The 21,505-nt window shown below is 38.0% G+C and overlaps 2 protein-coding genes and 1 pseudogene across 2 annotated transcripts; 1 reads left to right on the top strand and 2 right to left on the bottom strand.

Moving 5' to 3' along the window:
- Positions 1–777: 777 nt before the first annotated feature.
- LOC124959789 (olfactory receptor 52E1-like) lies at positions 778–1,713 on the top strand. Its single transcript, XM_047518184.1, has one exon. It carries the CDS (start codon positions 778–780, stop codon positions 1,711–1,713), a length of 936 nt encoding a protein of 311 aa, XP_047374140.1.
- Positions 1,714–7,393: 5,680 nt separating this feature from the next.
- On the bottom strand, positions 7,394–8,076 carry LOC124959578 (B-cell CLL/lymphoma 7 protein family member A-like; annotated as a pseudogene).
- Positions 8,077–13,632: 5,556 nt separating this feature from the next.
- On the bottom strand, positions 13,633–14,538 carry LOC124958073 (olfactory receptor 52D1-like). The gene has a single exon (XM_047515769.1). It carries the CDS (start codon positions 14,536–14,538, stop codon positions 13,633–13,635), a length of 906 nt encoding a protein of 301 aa, XP_047371725.1.
- Between the last annotated feature and the right edge of the window lie 6,967 nt (positions 14,539–21,505).

The following is a 21,505-nucleotide window of genomic DNA, read 5'->3' as shown; positions in this document are numbered from 1 at the left end:
GGCTTCAGTAGTAGAATCTCAAGGCAAAGTATATTGGAGAGATCAAAAGACAACTATGGGATGAGAAATAGTTTCAGAAGCTTAAATACTAGGATATCTACACATATTTAAAATGGTTTAGGATATTCTAGTTTGCTGCATTGCTGTTTTCTTTGAATTATATTTGCACAGCACGGAAATAGGGCCTGTGTACAATCATAATGACTTTTATCATGTCTATCTCCATTCCTACTTATTTGTTCATAAACTATATACTCATAAACCAAATAATTCTTCTATGAAATAGAATAAAAATTCCAGGATCTGTTTTTGTGTATTTAAAGTGGGAAGGGAATAATTTTATCTTAAAAATATTTTCTTAATTTAAATTCTGACTTGTGTAACTTATAACTACCACTAATACTAACTTTAAATCACTAACACTCTAGGTTTCATGAGGAAAGGAACCCTTCTCTTGTTCATCATTTGTAATCAGTCTTTGCATACAATTCAGCAAGTAAATGCTGGATAACCAGTTTGTTGAACTGAAATGTTGAATTAAATCGAGTGGTTGTGATGAAGTATACCACATTTTACCATTAAACTCTATGTATTTTCAAGTCTTTTATGTTGCAGATACACGGGTAAATATGACAGAGGTTTCCTTTTCTCTTTTCTTTTTTCTTTTTCCTTTTTTTTCTTTTTTTTTGTGTGTGTGTGCACTAAAAGGATGAGACTCACTCAGTGAATGAGAAGAATTTGACCTTAGATCTATTTTAATATAGACAGCTCCAAAAAATGCCTTCACTTAATACCACCCTATTTCATCCACACTCTTTCCTCCTTCTGGGGATCCCTGGACTGGAAAATGTGCATCCCTGGATTGGTTTTCCTTTCTTTACTGTGTTCCTGACAGCTGTATTTGGGAATATAAGCATCCTTTATATGATTCGAACTGAACACAGTCTCCATCAGCCCATGTTCTATTTTCTGGCCATTTTGTCATCTATTGACCTGGGCTTGTCCACATCCACCATCCCCAAGATGCTTGGTATCTTCTGGTTCAACCTGAGAGAAATCACATTTGAGGGCTGCCTCATCCAGATGTTCTTCATCCACCTATACACTGGTATGGAGTCAGCTGTGCTTGTGGCCATGGCCTATGACCGCTACGTGGCCATCTGTAACCCTCTTCGCTACACGTTAGTGCTGACTACCAAGGTGGTGGTCACCATTGCTTGGGTAATCCTCCTGAGACCCTTGTCTTTCGCCATTCCTTTTGTTCTACTCATCCTGCGGTTACCATTTTGTGGACACCATGTCATCCCACACACTTATTGTGAGCACATGGGCATTGCACGTCTGGCTTGTGCCAGCATCAAGGTCAACATCATCTATGGCTTATGTGCCATTTCTATCCTGGTGTGTGACATCATAGCTATTGTCATTTCCTATGTCCAGATCCTTCAGGCTGTATTTCGACTCTCTTCTCAGGATGCCCGGCTCAAAGCACTGAGCACTTGTGGCTCTCATGTGTGTGTCATGTTGACTTTCTACACTCCTGCATTTTTTTCATTCATGACCCATAGGTTTGGCCGGAACATACCACGCTACATCCACATCCTTCTAGCCAATTTCTACGTAGTCATTCCACCTGCACTCAATCCTGTAATTTATGGAGTCCGAACTAAACAGATTAGAGACCAGGTACTGAAAATGTTTGCCAAGAAATAAAGCAGCTCTGGTGTCTATAAAGAATAATTTAAGAAAGGAGTAGTGGGCTGGGGAGATAGCTCAACTGGTAGAGTGCTTGCCTCCCAAGCACAAGGCCCTGAGTTCGATCCCCAGTACCGCAAAAAAAAAAAAAAAGAAAGAAAGAAAGGAGTAGTGAACTGGGCATGATGGCACATGCTTGTAAATCCCAGGGACTAAGGAGGCTGAGGCAGGAAGATTGACAAGTTCAAGGCCAGTTTAGGAAACTTAGCAACACCCTTTCTGGAAAAGAAAAGAGGAAAAAGACTGGGGATGGAGTTCAGTGGCAGAATGCTCCTGGGTTCAATTGTCAATACCACAAGGAAAAAAATTGGATGGGGGAAGGGAAGGAAAAAGAAAGGACTGGCAGTAATTCGTGATGTTTAAAATGGAAAACGAACATTAGGAAGGTACACAGATCTATCCTAGGGAAGGATTATCAGTAGCAATTCTTTGACCTGTTAGGTCTCCTTCCTAAACCCCAAAATAAACACTGCAATCCAAAGTCTCATGCAAATATAAAGTATTTATATGTTTCCATTGTTTATAAATTATTCTAATTTCTACTGTGGAAGAAAACCAACACTGTCCTGCTTTCATTGTGACTGAGCACATTGCAGTTACAAGGAGCTGAAAGCAAAACCAAGCAAAATTCACATAATGAGCAAAAAATAAATAAAACAAAACAAAACAAAAATAAAGATTTTCATATTTTAACTTAAAAAAAACAGATCGGTTTGATTAGTGTTGGTATAAAATAACAAATACCAAAGTATTTTCCACAGGTCTGGATTCAGTATCAAAAAGAATGGTTTCTTGACTTTGCTATGTTAATGTCAGATGGTAAGAAATTGATACTTTGAATATGATAATTATGTGAGAAACTTGGCAATTTTATTAAATTTGAGGTCTTTTTATTTTTAAACATGCATTGTTTACTTGTTGGCTGTGTTTATAGAGTCAAACTTGTTGATATCTCTTTTCTTCCAGTTTTGTCTATTATCTTTTTTTTAAATGCTATGTTTAGAGGAATTTCATTCTTATGGAATGTTCGAAGTCCCTGTGATGTTCTAGGTCTAACCACCTAAGTGGGTTTTTGTTTATTTCTATTAATGGAACTCTAGGTCCATACATTATCCCTCAGTGTTATCTAGGTCCATGTGACATTGTTGACATTATGTGAGTAAAGGGTTCAAGGGAAAATTTGTGAAATCTTAGAAAAGCCTAAGTTTCTAGCAATACTTTTATTGTAGAACCTCTGAGTTTTTTAATCACAAATAATCATTTAAAACTTTAAGGGGAGATTGGCTAGAATATTCTTCACAGAACACCCCATGATACGCATATTCTATAGAATGCACTTTAAAGGAAAAAAATCCTATTATAATAGAAAATATATTGTCACAAATTCTTAGAAGGAATTTGTAACTTTGAATCCCAAATTTGAATGTTTTTGGAAATAGATTCATTAGTTATGCTCTGTTGCTTTTCCTGGACTCCTTCTGTGAGACTGAACTCATCCCTTATCTTTCTATTTATTTTACTTAGAAAATAACCTCAACATTTTATTGTCCCATCGTATTCTGAGTGAGTTTAAAAGTGTTTACTCTCTTTCTAAATATTGGATATTTATGTAAAGTAGTCTTTGAAAGCTGGTTGATTTCCCCAGTATAGCCTTTTAGGCTTGGAGTTTTCTGTCAGATTGTTAACTACAGATCAATTTATTTAATGAATAAACAACTATTTTGATTCATCCATTTTTTCTTATTGCTATAAAATTCTGTAGTGATTGCAGCACAGGCTACAAAGGGCCTTTTTCAGTTTCTACCCAGCTGTCAGTTTGAGGTCTTCCCTTTGCTCGCGAATCATAGATCCACCCAGTTCCCAAGTTCTTGAGGCTCCCTGGGAAAATTGTTGCCTGCTTGTCTGGAGGTGGGAGCTGGAGGATATTCTGTTATCTGTTATGGTGGCTGAACTTCAGTCTTAGGTTGGTGCTGTTTCTGGGTCCTGGGGCCTGACTTCCCAGTGATTGTGCCCCTCCCTATCTATAGGAGACTGGATGATGCCGCCATATGCCATGGTTATAGTGTTTGTTTCTGCTCCTTTCTCTTTGCAGCAATGGGTCTTCACATGTACTCTGCCCCAGTAACTTAAGACTCTTGTTCCCCTGGGGAGAGAAGGAAGAAGCAACTAGGTGGGTGTAGTTCCCACCATATATAGGCAATTATTCCCCTCTACTATGTCAGACCCATGATGAAGACTTTCTCAGGGGTCTAGACCTGTTCCCAGTTTATCTGATGATTACCTGGTGGAGTTCTAAGGAGAAAAACCTGAGGGGTTTTCCTAGGTTCAAATATAGCCTTCATCATTTTTTTTAACTTATGATTTGAATTTTTTTTATTTTGTGAAATGGAACCATTGTACACTGTACAAACCATATCTACTGATGGAATAAATAAGTGAAAAATTATACTGCTGTCCAACACACCAAAAACAGAAAATCTTTTAAGAGGGGGAAAAATTAGTTTAATGGTGAAAATAAGTTCTTTATACCTCTAACCAGGTCCTCAGCCATAATGAACATTCTAAACCATGACACCATTTGATGATGGGAGGTTACCATCCCATATGAATACGTCATCAGCCTTCCAGGTTATGGGTTTAAGTGCCAGCACTTTGTGGAATGTGTAGCTGCAGCTTCCCCACCTTCAAGTTATAGGGGGAGAATTAAGTTTGCCCTGGGAGCCCTTTAGGCCACGGGGCCTGATGTATGCGGAAGGTATTGGCTTAGGATTCCCTGCCCGGGCTCCACAGGCTGAAAGGTCTTAGATTCTGTGGTGGGGACGAGGGTGAGGGGTGCAGGGTGGGTGGGGAGCAGCGGTTCTGAGGAACGGAGTGCGTTGGGGAAGGAAGCACATTGGATTTCTGCAGTCCAACCATTCTGAGTGGAAGGCCTTCCCAGCCAGCTTGGAGTGCAGGGTTATTGTGCTTTGCCTGGCATGGCCTTGGTGGGGCCCAGCTGGTCCCAATGTTGGACCATTCCTATACCTTAAGGCACTTCAGAGAAAAGCTAATGACAGCCTCAGTACCATGGCCGTCTTCATCCTCCACCGAGCCAGCTCCCCTCGCCTGTCCAGAGAGGCCACATGAGTAGAGGAGGCCCTGGCTGCCTTCCTGTCCCCATGGATGCTGTGTTGGAGTCTCCTTTAGCTGTCTGGGTTGTAACCTCACGTTTTCCAAAACAGAAATAAAATATCCAAATTCATCTTTTATCAAAATGGCATTTTGCTGCAAAGGAAAACATTACCCTAACTATATAGGATCTGGAAGCAAAAGCTGCCTTGAGATATGTTGAGAAGTGGAGCCTCAAGTCACTTTCATGCCAAGGCGCAGAACACAGTTCTCAGTAGAACTGACTGCCTGAGGGGAAAAAATTGGTAAGTACAGGACATTTTTTTTTTTTTAAAGACAGAACTTTTCAGGCTTGCTAACTTCAACATTAAGATTTTCAGTTTCTTTTTTTCTTCCCTTATTTCAGGAGACATTTTGCATGAGGTATCTGAAATTCAGGAACATTTTGATTCTTCTCGAACTGCAGGAAATAGATAGGATCCCTTAAAAAAAAAGAAAAAAAAAGGAGCTTCACTCTCAGAAACTCTTAGAGAATGAAACCTGGCAGACACTTCCCATGGTGGGTGGTTGGAAGAAAGAGCCACATGTCAAGTGGTACCTGAATATGCACCAATTAGCCAAAATAAAAACAAAAACAAGGATCCCCAACAAAACCCAAAGTCCCCCCCCCGCCCCCCAGTAATACACAACTCAAAGGGAATTCGAACTCATATGCAGTAAAGAAAGCTTAGGCAAAGTGTTAAGGTCTGAGGAGGCCAGGTTAACTAAGAGCAAACCAGGACTGAAAACTCAAGAGCTGGGCAGGTCATCCAGGAGGCATCTCCACTTAGAGAGGACTGTCCCAGCATAGTCCGGGCGTGGCGAAGGGAAAATTCAGTCGCTCCTTTCTGGAGGCTGTGCAAATCTTCCAGTTCCTTGGTGCTTTGTTTCTGGTCTTTAAGGCCCAACCATCAAGGCTGGATCCCTGGCAGAGACTGACCACATGTCCTGGGAATGAGATTCAGTCCAACTGTTGGCTCTGAGCATCAGAACATTTTGCAGAAGCGAGTGGGTTTCCCTGCATTGCAATCTTGCCTTTGGGGTCTGGGGTAGGCCCAAGGTTTGGGGAAGGGGACGGAAGGAGGTTTCAGAGGACACCAAGTTTCTGTGGATTGGAAATTCAAGCAACTCTCTGTGAAAAAGTTCCATACTGGCTATTCCTGCTGCCTGCTCCCACCTCCTGGCCCTGCTATTGTCTTAAAGAGACAAAGGTGCAGTCAGCCAGAGAAGCCACTTTGTCTTCAGAGGTCCAGGAGAAAGCAGTGATGGAGGTGGTTGTCCGGGTACCGCGGACCCCACCCTAGTCTGGCACTGAGCCGGGGTGGCCCAGTTTGCAACATCGAGGACCTCAGTCTGGGGCCCCTGGTTTGCAACAAACAGCTAACACTGCTGACTCATGCTCGCTGTGTGCCTTCTTGTTGCCCTTATTGTATTACATTGTTATCATGCTCTCCCCACATGCTCAGTAACTCTGATTGGCTGCTGTATATGAGGTGATTCTTGTAACTGCCTAGAGACTGATCTCAGGCTGATTCTGATTGGCTTATGCTTGCTATATAACCCAGACACTTCCTCGAATAAAGGGCATTTTGTTTGTTGGGCATTGTTCGTCGTCGTCGTTCATTGGTCTTTGTCTTTTGGGCTTTTTTGTTCGTGTGAAAAGGAAGCGTACGCATTATCATTGCCTCCGCCGGCGGAGGGCAGTGATAGGTGGTCAAGAGGTGGAACTGCCAGAAAAATCTAAGGGCTTTTCATGTCCATCTGGGCTTCTGGGAGATAGGAAACACCTAGACCAAGGCCCCGAGGAGGTGAAGACCCTGGCCTGGACCAGAGGATGCCAGTCCTTGAGGACTGGGCCCTGGCACCTGTGACTCCATGGTTCTTGGAAGCTGGTGTCAAGGTCACCCAGGGCTCAGGGTGTACCCAAATCCCCCCTCCCGAAATTGGGCCAGCTGAGTGTCTACTGTCCCACAGCTCCTGCCTGCCTACTCCACAGCAGTCCTGGGCAGGGAGGAGAGGGGCAAGGAAGGTGGCTGCTGCTGCCTCAGATGGAAGGAGAGGGCACTTTGTAAAGGGAGATGCAAAACAACCACAGGAAACATGCCAGAGGTCACCTCAAGGGCACAAGGCACAAAAAAAAAGGAAAGCGGAAGGAATTGGTAGAACAGTGAAAAGTCCTTGACAAAAAGCGAATTCCTGATGAGTACTACCCTCAAAGAGCTTATATTGTTAAATAGAGAAGTGGGCGTCGGGGAGACGGGGTGAAACAGCAGAAACACAAATGTAATCTTGTAATCTTCCAAGAGGGTGTGGACACTCCTGAGCCCTCTCCAGGCCAGCAGCTTCTAGGTTCCATGTTTCGCTTCACAGCAGAGTTCTTCAGTGTCTGAGAAGTTTCGCCGTTCTGGGTTTTCTTGGATTTGCACTTGGTAAACTTGAAACCTCAGTAGTCCTGTTTGCACCCACGAGGAATCGCTGGGGCAGCACTTTTCTAGAAAAAGTCTGCTGATGCGCCTGCTGTGGAACACCGACTGGAGGTTTGAGCTCCGAGCCTACATCTCTTGGGGTTCTGTTGAGAGGCCTCCACCTTCATCTCTTTAGAGGGTGGCACTCCTTCCAGATCTTTCTGAGAGATTGTGGACATCTCTGCCGCCAGCCCCGACTCTGGAGATGGTTGCCGTTCTGCTTTCTCTGAACTGTTCATCGAGTTTTCCATGGAAGACCGTGAGTTCTGCTCATCAGAAGCGTCTTCAGCCCCGCGGGGCTCCTCCGGGTCTGCCTGCGCCAGGTCCACTTTGGCGTTGTGCTGTCGCTGGCATGGCTGAGTCGGGCTCTGGCTCAGGGTGGGAGTTGCTGCCGTTCTCCTGTTTGATGGGGGAGGCGTCTGCCATGGAGCTCGGATTGCCGTTATCGTGGTGCATGTCCATCATCTCGGGGAGGAGCTGTTCTCCAGAGTGGTGACCTCGGAGCCACACTTCTCTTTGCCTTTCTTCTTAGCCTTGTTTTTGTCGTCAACCTTTGGCCCCGTCATAGGAACCCACTTGTACATTCATAGGGACGGTCACCAACAGACGCCCACTTCTATTTGTGCACTTTCTCCATAACCGACATGACCCTCTTGATATCATCTTTGGCCCGGCTTCTGATTTCTGCTCCAACTGACCTGCCTGACATGGTTCTGATGGGGAGAGAGGCTGGGGGAGCGCCCGCCGGGGCCTGCTTATGCTCTGCAGTGGCCACAAGCTCTGCGGTGGCCACAGGCCCACCGGCTCACTCACACACAGCTACCGCCTTCATCTTAACGACCTCTTTGACTATCTGCTCCAGTGTCCTTATTTGTAAAATAATAGTATTAATGCTACAAATCTTGTCTAGTTTGTGGAAGGAATCGATGGGTTAAGATACATAAAGAATGGAGGAGAGACTGTGTAATCATTAGATGTTATTTTTCCAACGTCATGTCCTTAATCTAAAAATGAATATTTATGTACTCAGTCAATTTTTTATGTGGCACTGAGAACCAAACCCAGAGCCTTGTGGGTTAGGCAACACTCTACCACTGAGCTATAACCCCAGCACTACTTGAATCAATTTTTCAAACTACTGGAGCAAAATATTTTTCTTTACTTTTTTTTTTTTTTTTTTTTTTTTTGCTACCAAGGATTGAACACAGGCACTTAAACACTGAGCCACATCTCCAGCCCTTTTAAAAAAAAAAAAAAATTTTGAGACAGAGTCTCACTAAGTTGCTTAGGAGGTCACTAAATTGCCTAGGCTGACTCTGAATTTATAATCTTCCTGCCTCAGTCTCCCAAGATGCTGGGATTACAGACCTGTACCGCCATGCCTGGCTTTCCTTTGCTCTCGATTTTAGGTATCATAAAGTTAATCTTTTCTCCATAACTCTATTCACTATATGCTACTGAAAAAGTGTGATGAACTTGAAAATTTGCTAAGAATAAACTGAGTTACCGTGGAATTTATGCTAAAAATTAATGTCATCATTCTACAGTGATACATACTCATGTTTATAGCAGCACAATTCACAATAGTCAAATCATGGAAATGAGTCAAGATGTTAGTGAATGGATAAATGGATAAAGAAAATGTGATATATATATACACAATGGAGTTTTATTTAACTATAAAGAGGAATAAAATTATGTTATTTGTAAGAAAGTGGAGAGAACTTGAGAACCTTATGTACTTATATTATAGATATGTGTTGCACTCTGAAAGCTCATGTGTGAGACAATGCAGGAATGTTCTGAGGTGAAATGATTAGGTTATGAGAGTTGTAACCTTACTGGTGACTTAATCTGCTCATATGAATTGACTGGGTGGTGACTGTAGGCTTGCGGAGTGTCGCTGCTGGAGGTGGGCCACTGTCTGCGTGCCTTTGGGGTTTACATTTTGTCCCTCCTGAATGGAACACTCTTTCTGCTTCCTGCTGCCATGTCCTGAGTTGCTTTCCTCTGCTGTCCCCTTCTGCCATAATGTTCTGCCTCAACCTGGGCCTATTAGCTGTGGAGTCAGCTATCTATGGACTGAGACCTCTGAAATTATGAGCCAAAATCAAGTTTTCCTCCTTTACATTGTTCTCATCAGGTCTTCTGGTCACAGTAACTGTAAAGCTGACTAAAACAAAGATAAGAGAAATAAGCCAAGTTCAGAAACTCTAGGGTCTGTCATATGTGGATGCTAAAGAAGAAAAAAGAAAAGAAAGTTAGGGTGGGGCTCTAATGAAAATTGAAGGTAATCGGTATAGTAGAGAAAGGGGACCAGGGGGAGAAAAGAGGAGAAGGAAAGGAGAAGTACTGGGGAATGAATGATATTGGCCAAATTATATTGTTATATTTTAGGCATGTATGAATATGTAACAATGAATTCCATTATTTATAAGTTTAATCTCCCATAAAACATGGGAATAAAGGAATAAACTGAGTGAGTTGAATTAAGAAGCTCTCCCCTCTACTTCTCAGTAAGTTTTCTTTCTCTAGAAGTCCTGTGTTTCTCCATGCTCCTCCATGCAATGAATTTCCCCTGATTCAATTAGGAATACATGCCTAACTCTAGGGTTTAATGAGATGTTTACTGTTAAAACCAAACCAAAACCTCCACAATAGTCTTCATCAATATGAAAGTACTATTTGGAAAGCACACCTCTCTGCTTCTATTTTTTCTCCATCTTTTCAGGAATCACAATGGAAAGAAAATATCTACTTATTGAGTGTACCACAGAAACCCTTTCTTGATTACAAACGCTGCCTTAGGCATCTCAGTCTCCCCAGTGAATTCTGGTCAATAAACTTTTGTCAACTACTTCTTCAACTAAGCATGGTTACAAGTATGGAAGGAGCAGTTTCAGCAAATGAGTTTGTGGAAAGCTGTTTCTAAAATCTGTATTTGATGAGATTTGGCTATACATTAAATAATTGTGAAATTATAGAAAAATTGTGACTTCTCAGCAGAAAGACTTCAAATCTTTCTTGACTTACTAGTCAGTTACATATATGAGTATGCTGAAGTATTTGTCATTAGGTATCTATGATGATTAAATATAAAAATGTTGTTAGTCAAGACAGGGATGCCCTCTTTCACCACTTCTATTCAACATCATCCTTGAAACACTTGAGAGAGCAGTTAGACCAAAGAAATTGAAGGGGTACAAATAGGAAAAGAAGAACTAAAACTGTCACTATTTACTGATAACATGATCCTATATTTAGAAGATCCAAAAAACTCCATATGAAAACTTCAGAACAAATAAATGAAGTCAGCAAAGTAGCAGGACATAAAATCAATACACATAAATATAATGCATTTATATTCATAAGTGATGAATCCTCTGAAAGAGAAATTAGGAAAACCACTCCATTCACAATAGCCTCAAAAAAAAAAAAAAACTTGAGAATTAATCTAACAAAAGAGGTGAAAGACCTCTACAATGAAAACTACAGAACATTAAAGAAAAATTAAAGAAAACCTTCGAAGATGGAAAGATGTCTCATGTTCTTGGATAGGCAGAATGAACATTGTCAAAATGGCCATTTTACCAAGAGAGCTATACAGATTCAATGCAATTCCAAATAAAATCCCAATGGCATTCCTCATAGAAATAGAGAAAGCAATCATGAACTTCATCTGGAAGAACAAGAGACCTCGAATAGCCAAAACAATTCTGAGTAGAAAAAGTGAAACAGGAGGTATCACAATACTAGACATTAAACTATACTGCAGAGCAATAGTAACAAAAACAGCGTAGTATTGGCACCAAAATAGACAGGCAGACCAATGGTACAGAATAGAAGACACAGAGACAAAACCACACAAATACAGTCACCTCATACTAGACAAAGGAGCCAAAAACATACAATGGAGAAAAGATAGCCTGTTCAACAAATGGTGCTGGCAAAACTGGAAATCCATATGTAGTAAAATGAAATTAAACCTCTATCTCTCACCCTGCACAAAACTCAACTCAAAATGGATCAAGGACATAGGAATTAGACAAGAGACCCTGCACATAATAGAAGAAAAAGTAGGCCTGAATCTTCATCATGTTGGCTTAGGATCAGACTTCCTCAACAAGACTCCCAAAGTACAAGAAATCAAAGCAAGAATCAATAAATGAGATGAACTCAAACTAAAAAGCTTTTACTCAGCAAAGGATACAGTCAAGAACATGAAGAGAGAGCCTACAGAGTGGGAGAACACGCACTTCAGGTAGAGCACTTATCTCCAAAATTTATAAAGAACTTACAAAACTTCACACCAAAAATACAAAGAACCCAATCAATAAATGGCCTAGGAACTGGGCAGATACTTTACAGAAGAAGACATACAGGCAATTAATAAATATATGAAAAAGTGTTCAACATCTCAGTAATTAGAGAAATGCAAATTAAAACAACTCTAAGATTTCATCTTACTCCAATTAAAATGACTATTATCAAGAACACAAACCATAATAGATGTTGGCATTGATGTGGGGAAAAAGGCACACTTTTACATTGCTGGTGGAGTTGCAAAGTGGTGCAGCCACTCTGGAATGCAGTGTGGAGAATCCTCAGAAAACTTGGAATGGACCCACCTTTTGACCCAGTTATCCCACTCCTTGGTTTATGATCAAAGGACTAAAATCAGCATCTACAGCAATGCAGTCACATCAATGTTTATAGCAGCTCAATTCACAATAGCTAGTTTGTGGAGCCAACGTAGATGCCTTTCAACAGATGAATGGATAAAGAAACTGTGGTATATATACATAATGGAATATTATTCAGCCATAAAGAAGAATAATGTTATGGCATTTGCAAATAAATGGATGGAATTGGAGAATATCATGCTAAGTGAAATAAGCCAATCCCAAAAAACCAAAGGTTGAATGTTTTCCCTGATAAGTAGAGAATGACATATAATGGGATGTGGGGGAGGGGAGGGAGAGAAGAATGGGGAATCCCTAGATTATGTAGAAGGAAATTAGAGGGAGGAGGTATAAAAAATGGTGGAATGAGACAGACATTATTACCCTATGTACATGTATGATTACACAAATGGTATGAATCTACATTGTGTACAACCATAGAAATGAAATGTACCCCATTTGTGTACAATGAATCAAAATACAGTTAGTAAAAAATAAAAAAATTTAAAAAAGAGAAAAAATAAATATATCCAAATATAAAAAAAATGTTAGTAATTATGCATATAAAACACACAGTAGAGAACTTGGAATCCAGCAAATGGATTAATAAATGTTGATTCTCCTCACATTTTTGGATTGAGGGGTGAAGTATCTGGCTAAAACATTTTTCTAGTGATTTACTAATTTCTCCATGCCTCCATTTATACATCTGAAGTTAAATTTTTTATGCAAAAATACAGTTCTATTGAATATTTCCAATTACAGAAAAACACATCATCTTAATAGTCTCAAAAGAAAAGATTTTAGAGAACATGGGATTTTTATTATCTTTGGAAATATTAGCACATTATCTCTTGACATGTGAAACATAAATAGGACAAATATAACTAATCTTCATTTCATATATGAGAAATAATTGATGACAAAGTAAGGACTCTCAAAAGAATGGTAAGCAACAATAATATAGGAATAAACAGAAATGTAAACATAGTATCCTAGGAAGAACTAAGAGGATTTTCATAAAGGCTCACACATATACTTCCCATGACTCAGGAGGCTTGAACATCAGGCCGGACAGCAGAGTGAGACTCCATCTCAAAAACAAACAAACCAAAGAAGGTCAGAAAATGATAGTTTATAATGACTATTTTTGCATGGAATCCTGCTTTTCTACAAATCTAATCCCTAAATGAATTCAGACTTATCTTTCCTATACTGATATTATACATGTATTTCTATTAACTGGTACTCTCATATACACAGCATGTTAGTTATAGTGATTAAATTCCAATAATTAGTAGTGGGCAGAATAATGATTTCTCATTTTAGAGTAAGCTCACAACTTATTTGGAAAACACTGCTAGTATGCTTTCATAATCGACACTTACATCTGTGATAACACATACTGTCTTTAGATAGATGACTTCACGCAGAAATTTCTTTGCCATCTGATCTTGAAAAGAGGACTTTAAGAAGAAACCACATAATTTAAGACAGATAACAGAGTGTTTTACTCAGATATTGATCAAAAGTGAAAACACTTCATTATAGTGTGATGAACTGAACAATTAAAGGAACCTGTCTCATATCCTCTTGGTCCTTACTCTGTAAATAATGGGATTCACCACGGGTGGGACACAAAGATAGATGTTAGCCACAAATATGTGCACATGGGGAGTCAAGTGGTGTCCAAATCTGTGGGTGAAAGAGGAGAAGAAGGCTGGGGTATAGAACACTAAGATGACACAGACATGGGAGACACAGGTGCCCAAGGTCTTGAGTCTGGCATCCTTGGATGGGAGATGGAAGACAGTGTGGAGTATAAGCACATAAGAACAAATGATCAGTATGAAGTCCACTCCTCCAGTAAGGAAGGCAACAATGAGACTGTAGGCTCTGCGGATCCGTGTCTCAGCACAGGCAATCTTGATGAGGGCCATGAACTCACAGTAGGTGTGGGAAATTATGTTGGTTCTGCAATAGGGAAGCCAACGTAGCAGAAAGGGATGAAGACTGAGAAGTGTTGTGCCCCGGAGTACAATAGCTAGACCTATTTCCCCAATTATACTGTGTGTCAGGATAGCTGAGTGTCTTAGTGGATAGCAAATGGCTACATAACAATCAAAAGCCATGGCCAGGAGGAAGCCAGACTCCATGGTGGAGCAAGAGTGTATCAGAAACATTTGAGTGAGACAGGTTTCAAAGTGAATCTCTCCATCATGGAACCAAAAGAGGCTGAGAAGTTTGGGGACAACTGTAGTACACACGACAAGGTCAGCAACAGCCAGCAAGCAGAGGAAGAGGTACATTGGTTCATGGAGGCTGGGATCTGTCTTGATGATAAACAGAAGTGAAGAGTTTCCCAGTAGATCCAAAAGATAAACCAAACAAAAAGGAATGGAGATCCAGATGTGAGCAGCCTCCAACCCAGGAATGCCAATGAGAATGAAGGTTGTTGGATGGACATCAGTCTTATTGTATGCTGACATCCAAGGATGTGATCAGATATTCCAGTTTGCTCTTTATGGATGTTTCCTCTAAACTGACAAAATAATAATTTACAAATTTTACAGACTGTCAAAAGAAAACCAAAATGCAAGAAACTATGGGTCATTGCATAATTACCATACCTGTGAATTTTTAGATAGAAAAGTTTTCATTGTCTACAGAGTCAGATGTTATTACCACTTAAATATAGATAAAAATGGTGTGTGTGTGTGTGTTTATATACTGAGAACTTCAAGAAGTATTCAATTCTTCTTACTAAGATATACTGAATACTGTGAATCTTCTGAAGCATGCATGGAATAGTTTTAATAATTTTTACCAGTATATTGACATTGATATATGAATTTTTAATTTCTAATATGAATGATGTATGGATACTAAATGTGTGAAAATAAGTATAAAAATTCAAAGTTAAATGTGTCAAAATCCTATCATGGGGCTAACAATCAAGAATTGAAGAATGTTTAAGAGTTTATGTTTGTAGGAGGAAGAAATAGGGCAGTTATAAGTGTGAGACAGAAGCAGTTTTGACTAGAAATTTTTTTTTTTTTTTTTTAGGATTTAGCACTAGTGGTTTACACAAATGCCAAGCAATATCGTGTGGCTTTGAGATAGTGCTGAAAAAGCAGCACACAGCGGATGTGTCATTTATGGAATGATCACAAGGATGTTTACTCACAACTGCATGAAACTCATTAAGATGAAAACAGGAGAAGGCTGACACAGTTTGTTAGGAAATGAACAAATCATTGCACTTCCATGACCCTCCTCAGGCCACACAGTTGCGTGTTACTCTTCACCTTAGCAGAATATTATTAAAACAATTTGATTAGAACCTGATGTCTGAGGTTTCATCACTTACTTTCATTTATGTAGTTAGTCAAAAAACTTGCTCTTGGGTAAATTCATTCTCCCTGCTTCTATTCTACCTAAGCTTCAGTTTATGATTTTCCCTTTCCTCTTCATACTTCTGCATTTCATGACCCTACCAGTAGCTCCATACTGCAATTTACTTATTGCACTTATTCCTTTTGTTAGAACAGCATTTTAAAAATCATACAGGTCCCTTAGTAGACTCTTTTAACTTTTCTTTTTTAGAAATATGATTGGCACTGTTGCAGAAACTCTTTCTTTATTATTATAGATATTTATAGTTATGGAGTACCAGTGATACTGAAAAGCAACCCTTAAGCCAGTCTTCAAAAGTCCCAAGTTTCTGCTTGCTCTCACTATTTGAACTTCAAACTCTGTAGGAATAGTGATTCTCTTTTGACTGTGGAAAGAGCTGCATATTGTGTTAAGGGAGCTTTGGAAAGTCTGGAAATGTCATTTCTGACCCAAGGTATATATTGGACAGAACAAGAATATAGGAAACCAGATTATTGGAAAGTTTTTTAATAATACAATATCTACAATCAAATAATAATTTAATTATTTGAATTACTAATAGTAGTGATTCTTCATAAAAGTAATAGTTGAATTTAAAATTTTGTGACATTTAGATTATGCTATAATCAATATTCTGAAAATAAGTCATGTTTCTATGAACTGATATCAAAAGTATTCAAATAAAATGTATATCGATTTGATATTTTCCACTATTATTTGGAATATATATATATAAAACATATATGTATGGATATAATGTGAATTCACTGAATTTGAAAAGTTTTTAGACACAGAAAGGAACCTAAGTGAATTTGCACCAAACTTAGGAGTAGGCAAAAACATGTGATGAATAAAGTGGAGCATAGACAGAATAATTTACATTTGTCACTGTTTTGTATGTGTGTGTGTGTTTGTAAGAATTTAACCTTTATTTTATTTATTTGTTTTTTGTGTTGCTGAGAATTGAACCCAAGGCTTCTCCATGCTAGGCAAGCACTTGATCCTTGAACTACTATCCCAGCACAACTTTGGTGTGTTTTTTGTAACAGCCACAATGTATTTAACATATTTATGGTCACCTGTAGTGTTTAAGATAATAAAATAAAAAATTCAGAGTTGAAATAACATTAATTGCATAAAAATACAAACCAGGGACGTTAATTTGATGTGGTTCCCATGTCTTGTATTACTGAATCTTCTAATCGTTGAAATACATTTCTCCACATCTGTCTCCAATGGATGATAGCAATGATGCTGTGTCATTCTTCAATGTGTTTTTTTTCCCCAGAGATAAGAATCATTTATGAGCTTTTGACTAGAAGGGAAGTCTCCATTCACATATCAACTGCTCTAAGATTATTTTTCTAAATACTTGAAAAATCATTGACAACTTCCTTGGTTGTCACTTGGTATGTGCACTTGACTCATAAAAATATATTTTCATATTGTATTCTATATTTTATCATATCTTTTTTATTGTATTTCAGATTCTTACTGGATATAAATTGTATTTTTCCATATATTTGCTTTTCATTCTATTGAATTAATGCAGAATAGAAGGGGAAAGGTGAGGGAGTAATTTATTTTTCTGAAAAGTAATTTCAGTATAATTTTAAGATAAGCAATCTCAAATAATTATAAATTTATCAGTGTTAATATAGTATAGTCTGTAAAAATTCTCAGACCCTGGCAATACTAACAATCTCCTGATTGTGATATTGAGTGTTTGAGACATATCCAGGGATAAGTTTCAAGCAATATTAAATCTGGTTAGCCTCTATTTGTCTTCTGACTACATGATGAGGAAATTGGAAGGGAATGGAAGAGAAAGAAACATATATATGCTTTTGGAGAAGAGTAAATGAATGGTCTCTAATGATTCTTGGGGAAATCCTGTGCCCCATATCCATCTCTTCACAAAAATAAAATAATATAATCTGACATGAATTGAGCATCTAATAGATGTTGTTATTATGTAATATGTTAGTTGTACTATTGACTTTTTCCCATTTTGTCCTCAAGGGAGTTCTGGGGTAGGTGATCCTACTATGACATAGATAAGAAAAGTAGTTAAGACTGACGAGTTGGTTTCCCAGAGCTATTCTACTGTCAATTAGTGAAACTGACATTTGAACTCCAGCAATTATGAAGTTTTAATGCTTCTATTAAATCCTCAACTGTATGTACCCCATAGGGTTTTATAAATGTAAAATGGCATGGTGCATTTCTGACTACTTTGAGTAGGATGGAACTGTTGAAAATGCATAGATTTCTAAGATTTGCTCAGCATATTCCCCTAAGCACTTCCTTCTTCCACTGATGAGTTGAATTATACAGTAAAACCCATATACATGTGTATATTTAAGGAAAGTTGCAGCCTAGTCCCAAGATATAAAAGAGTAGAGATGGCATTAAGCACAATAGATGCAACCTTTTCAGGATGCCCCAAAACCAGTAGCATTTATTCTCCCTAGAAATCTTATGTTCATCAGTTTTTCAGTGCTTGGTTCATCTCAGTAGAGCCCTGGAACCTACTGACTATTGTCCAACTAGTTCAGGATGTGGTGAGAGTTGCCATTACCTTTCTAGGGTTCTGTGTTGATCAAAAAGAGCACCCACCTGACTTGAGCACATCTTCTATTCTCCCTTTCTGAATGAACTCAGTCATAGACAGTTTCTAGGTGCTTAAGCTTCCATGAGCAGGGAGGTGAATGGCTTCCCCACAGTGTCAGGGAAAGAAACCATTGGGAGTTTTAGATTTGAATTGTAAATGCAACTTCTATATATTTTTTTAATTAATTTTTTATTTTTACAGACCGCATTTTGATCCATTGTACACAAGTGGGACACATCTTTTCATTTCTATGGTTGTGCACTAGTCAACATCTATTAAATGGAGAATCCAGGAAGTGGGAGGGAGTGAGTCTTCACTGTCTATCTAGGGAGTCTTCATCTCAGCAGGATTGCAGAAACTCAGGATTGTTGGTTACTAAAAATATACACGTTGGTATACAAAAAGAAAATTATGACTCAAAGTTTTGTTTAAAATGTCTTTTTATCTTTAATAGAAAAGTATAAAATATACTAATATAATTTATTTCATCTGGATATCAGGGTTAATTTTATTTCATAGTTTTCTATTTGTATAATTTTGAATACTTACATCACATTAGCTTTCAAATTTTTATATCATAATCCAAAGCATGTGTTGTGATATTAATCATATTCCTTTCACAAATAATCAGAATAAATCTCACATAAAGTAATTTAATTATATTAAACAAAATGATGAGAACTAAATTGTATCTAAACACTAATGTGGAAAATTTGACACCAGTTTTGTTAATTGTAAAACTTGGGATTTTATCATTTTATATCAATTCTTTATATTGTTCATGTACATCTTAAGTATGTATTTAATAGAAATTACATACATATAATTTGAGACTCAACTGAAAATTTGTCTAGTCCTTAAAATGTATTTGAAATCCTAAGTCAACTTTGATGGTCAAAGTCATTTTCGACATGCAAATATCTGTCAAAATTTTCAATTCCTGACATGGATGGTTCAAGTTGAGGTTGACCAAGATAAGGATCTGAGATCTAGTTTCTGCTCATAATGTAAATGAATGTCCTTTATGCTATCTATTATGATAACATGTTCTCTCTCTTTTCCATTTTTTTTATAAATTCTAATCTTTAAAGCAGTCTCCAAGTATGGTGCTGAAGTTCTATGCATTGTTCCCAAGTGCCAGAAGTTTCTCATGTGCCTTAAAAAAAAACTTTGAGAAAATAATTTTATTAGATAATCTTCATCCTCAAATGGGTTACAGTTCTTTAGATTATAACTTCAAAGGTAATGAATCCAAAATATTATCCCAGAAAGGAAGAGATCATTGTATCTGAGGCCTATCAGTTTTAAAGTATCACCTTTCATGTGTGATAAAGATGTGAGAAAGTTCTGTTACATAAAATTTGCTGGAGACCCCTGGTTTGGACTGAGGCCCTGCACTGGGTATGAGTATTCCTGAACAAAATAGCAAGGAGTCACTTGTGCTAAGTGTAGTGTAATTAAATGAGATGCTAATAGGAAATCTCCAAGCCGATCAGTTTCTCCTACAAATAGGACATTCATCAACCAGTAAGAAAGGGACCAGTTGACCTGACCGTGCAGCATAAAGAAGTCCCTTTCTTTGGACCCTTACAAGGGTCCAAAGTTGGTGATCTTAACCAACTCACTTTTTTCTCATACTCTGTGTTCTTGTTCCTGCTCAATCTACTCTACAAACCCAACTGTTCTGCCTGCTCAGCAGAGTTCTCTCTGTTTTGAGATGGAATGATGTCCCATTATTTGATCACTAATAAAAGTCAATTAGATCTTTAAACTCAATTTGTTGAAAATTTCTTAATTGATGAAGAAAAGGGCACATTTGTGTATCTTGAGATATCAACCACTAAAAACTGGTATAGAGAAGAATCTTCTTATGAGACTGGAAGACAAAGTCATTTACATTCGATTTAACCAGAGTTGAGATATAACCAATTCTTCTTGGTTGGTGCATCTCACTGCAGGTTTTAAGAGGTAATAACACACACACACAAAAATAAAAACCTTCCAACAGAGGCCGGTTATGCATGTCGGGGCACTGCAGAAGAATTTTTAAAATGCCTACTATGCTTTGCACAGACAAAGAATTATGTGGAAGAGCAGGTTTTCAATTCTGAGAAGAGTGGAGGCAGATCATAGCAGGATGTTAGCATAAATACTTATATAATACAAGTGGTCCCTTGAGCACCTGGCACTAAATCAGATTGTGTGGTTTGTTTGTAAGAACTATAGATTAAATGAGATGTTCCCAATAAAACATACCCATAACACAAAGTTATACTTTGATCACTTGAGAAAATTCTATAATCTGAGGCTCATATGAACCTAACACTGTAATGAATAGTTTCATATTTGCTAATTAGGAATTCAAGTGATTTTTTACAGCTTAACTACTGAGAGCAATTAGAACTGATTTTGATATTGTAAATATACAAATAGGTATATGTCTATGGACAGAATTGCTCACTCTATTAATTTGAAAGAAAAGGTCTACATATTTATAGTGTACAACATGATGTGTTGGCCTATGTATATATTTTAGAATGAAGACTTCAAGCTATTTAATACATAAATCATATTTCTAATTTTTGGAAGTTGAAAAACTTATAATCGGTTCCCTTACCTATATTCTAGTATACAATATATTGTTATTAACAATCCTCATCATGGTGTACACAGGACTTCTTGAGTCCATTCCTCTGACTTAAATGTTGCATTTTAAATCATCATGCACTCGTGGTCCTAGGTCTCTAATCTCTTGTAGCCCTGTTTTCCTGTTTCTGTGAGCTAAGATTCTTCATATTTATTATATGAGAACAAGTGGCATTATCTTTCTGTGCCTTGACTAATTAACATATTAGCTTTCGGGTTTATGCATGTTGTTGTAATGACAGTATTTATTTATTTTAGTCTGCTTATAAAAATTGCATGTAGAACCTTAGAGCATGAGTGACAGAACACTATTCCACTGAAGTTTTGTCTTTTCTTTAGTTCCATTCGAACACATTCATGTAGCATGTAGTTTTTATGTGTCTGAGTTTCATCACTTAACATAATGCCTGTGAGATTTATCCATGTGAAATAACAGAACATCAAAAAAATGCACAAGACATAATAGAAATCAGTGAGAAAGAATAATTATCTATGAATTAATGACAATTTGGCCAATAGATGTTTTATAGCAATAATATTTTAAAGAGGTGGACAGTGACTTGAAAAGACTAACAGAATGTTATAACTGGAAAATCAAATTGGGTAGCTACAAAAGTATAGTTCAAGAATGAGGGTGAAATAATGAAATCTTCAGAGGAACTGATAACAGAGAAGGCAAACTTTATGTAGCAAAAGTGTATGATGAAGGTGAAGTTATATACTTAAGAAGGGAATTTAGTTAAAAGATGAACAAAAGGAAATTTGTAAATATGTTGGTGTGTCACAAACGTCTATCAGTG

Source organism: Sciurus carolinensis, chromosome 11 (genome assembly GCF_902686445.1).
Source record: "Sciurus carolinensis chromosome 11, mSciCar1.2, whole genome shotgun sequence".
NCBI lineage: Eukaryota > Metazoa > Chordata > Mammalia > Rodentia > Sciuridae > Sciurus > Sciurus carolinensis.
Note: the sequence above shows the minus strand (reverse complement) of the source record. Positions and strands in the feature narration are given on the sequence as shown.

What these genes read in the sequence shown, in the direction of transcription:
- LOC124958073 (XM_047515769.1), bottom strand. Translation starts at nt 14,538, where the DNA reads ATGTCAGCATACAATAAGACTGATGTCCATCCAACAACCTTCATTCTC.
- LOC124959789 (XM_047518184.1), top strand. Translation starts at nt 778, where the DNA reads ATGCCTTCACTTAATACCACCCTATTTCATCCACACTCTTTCCTCCTT.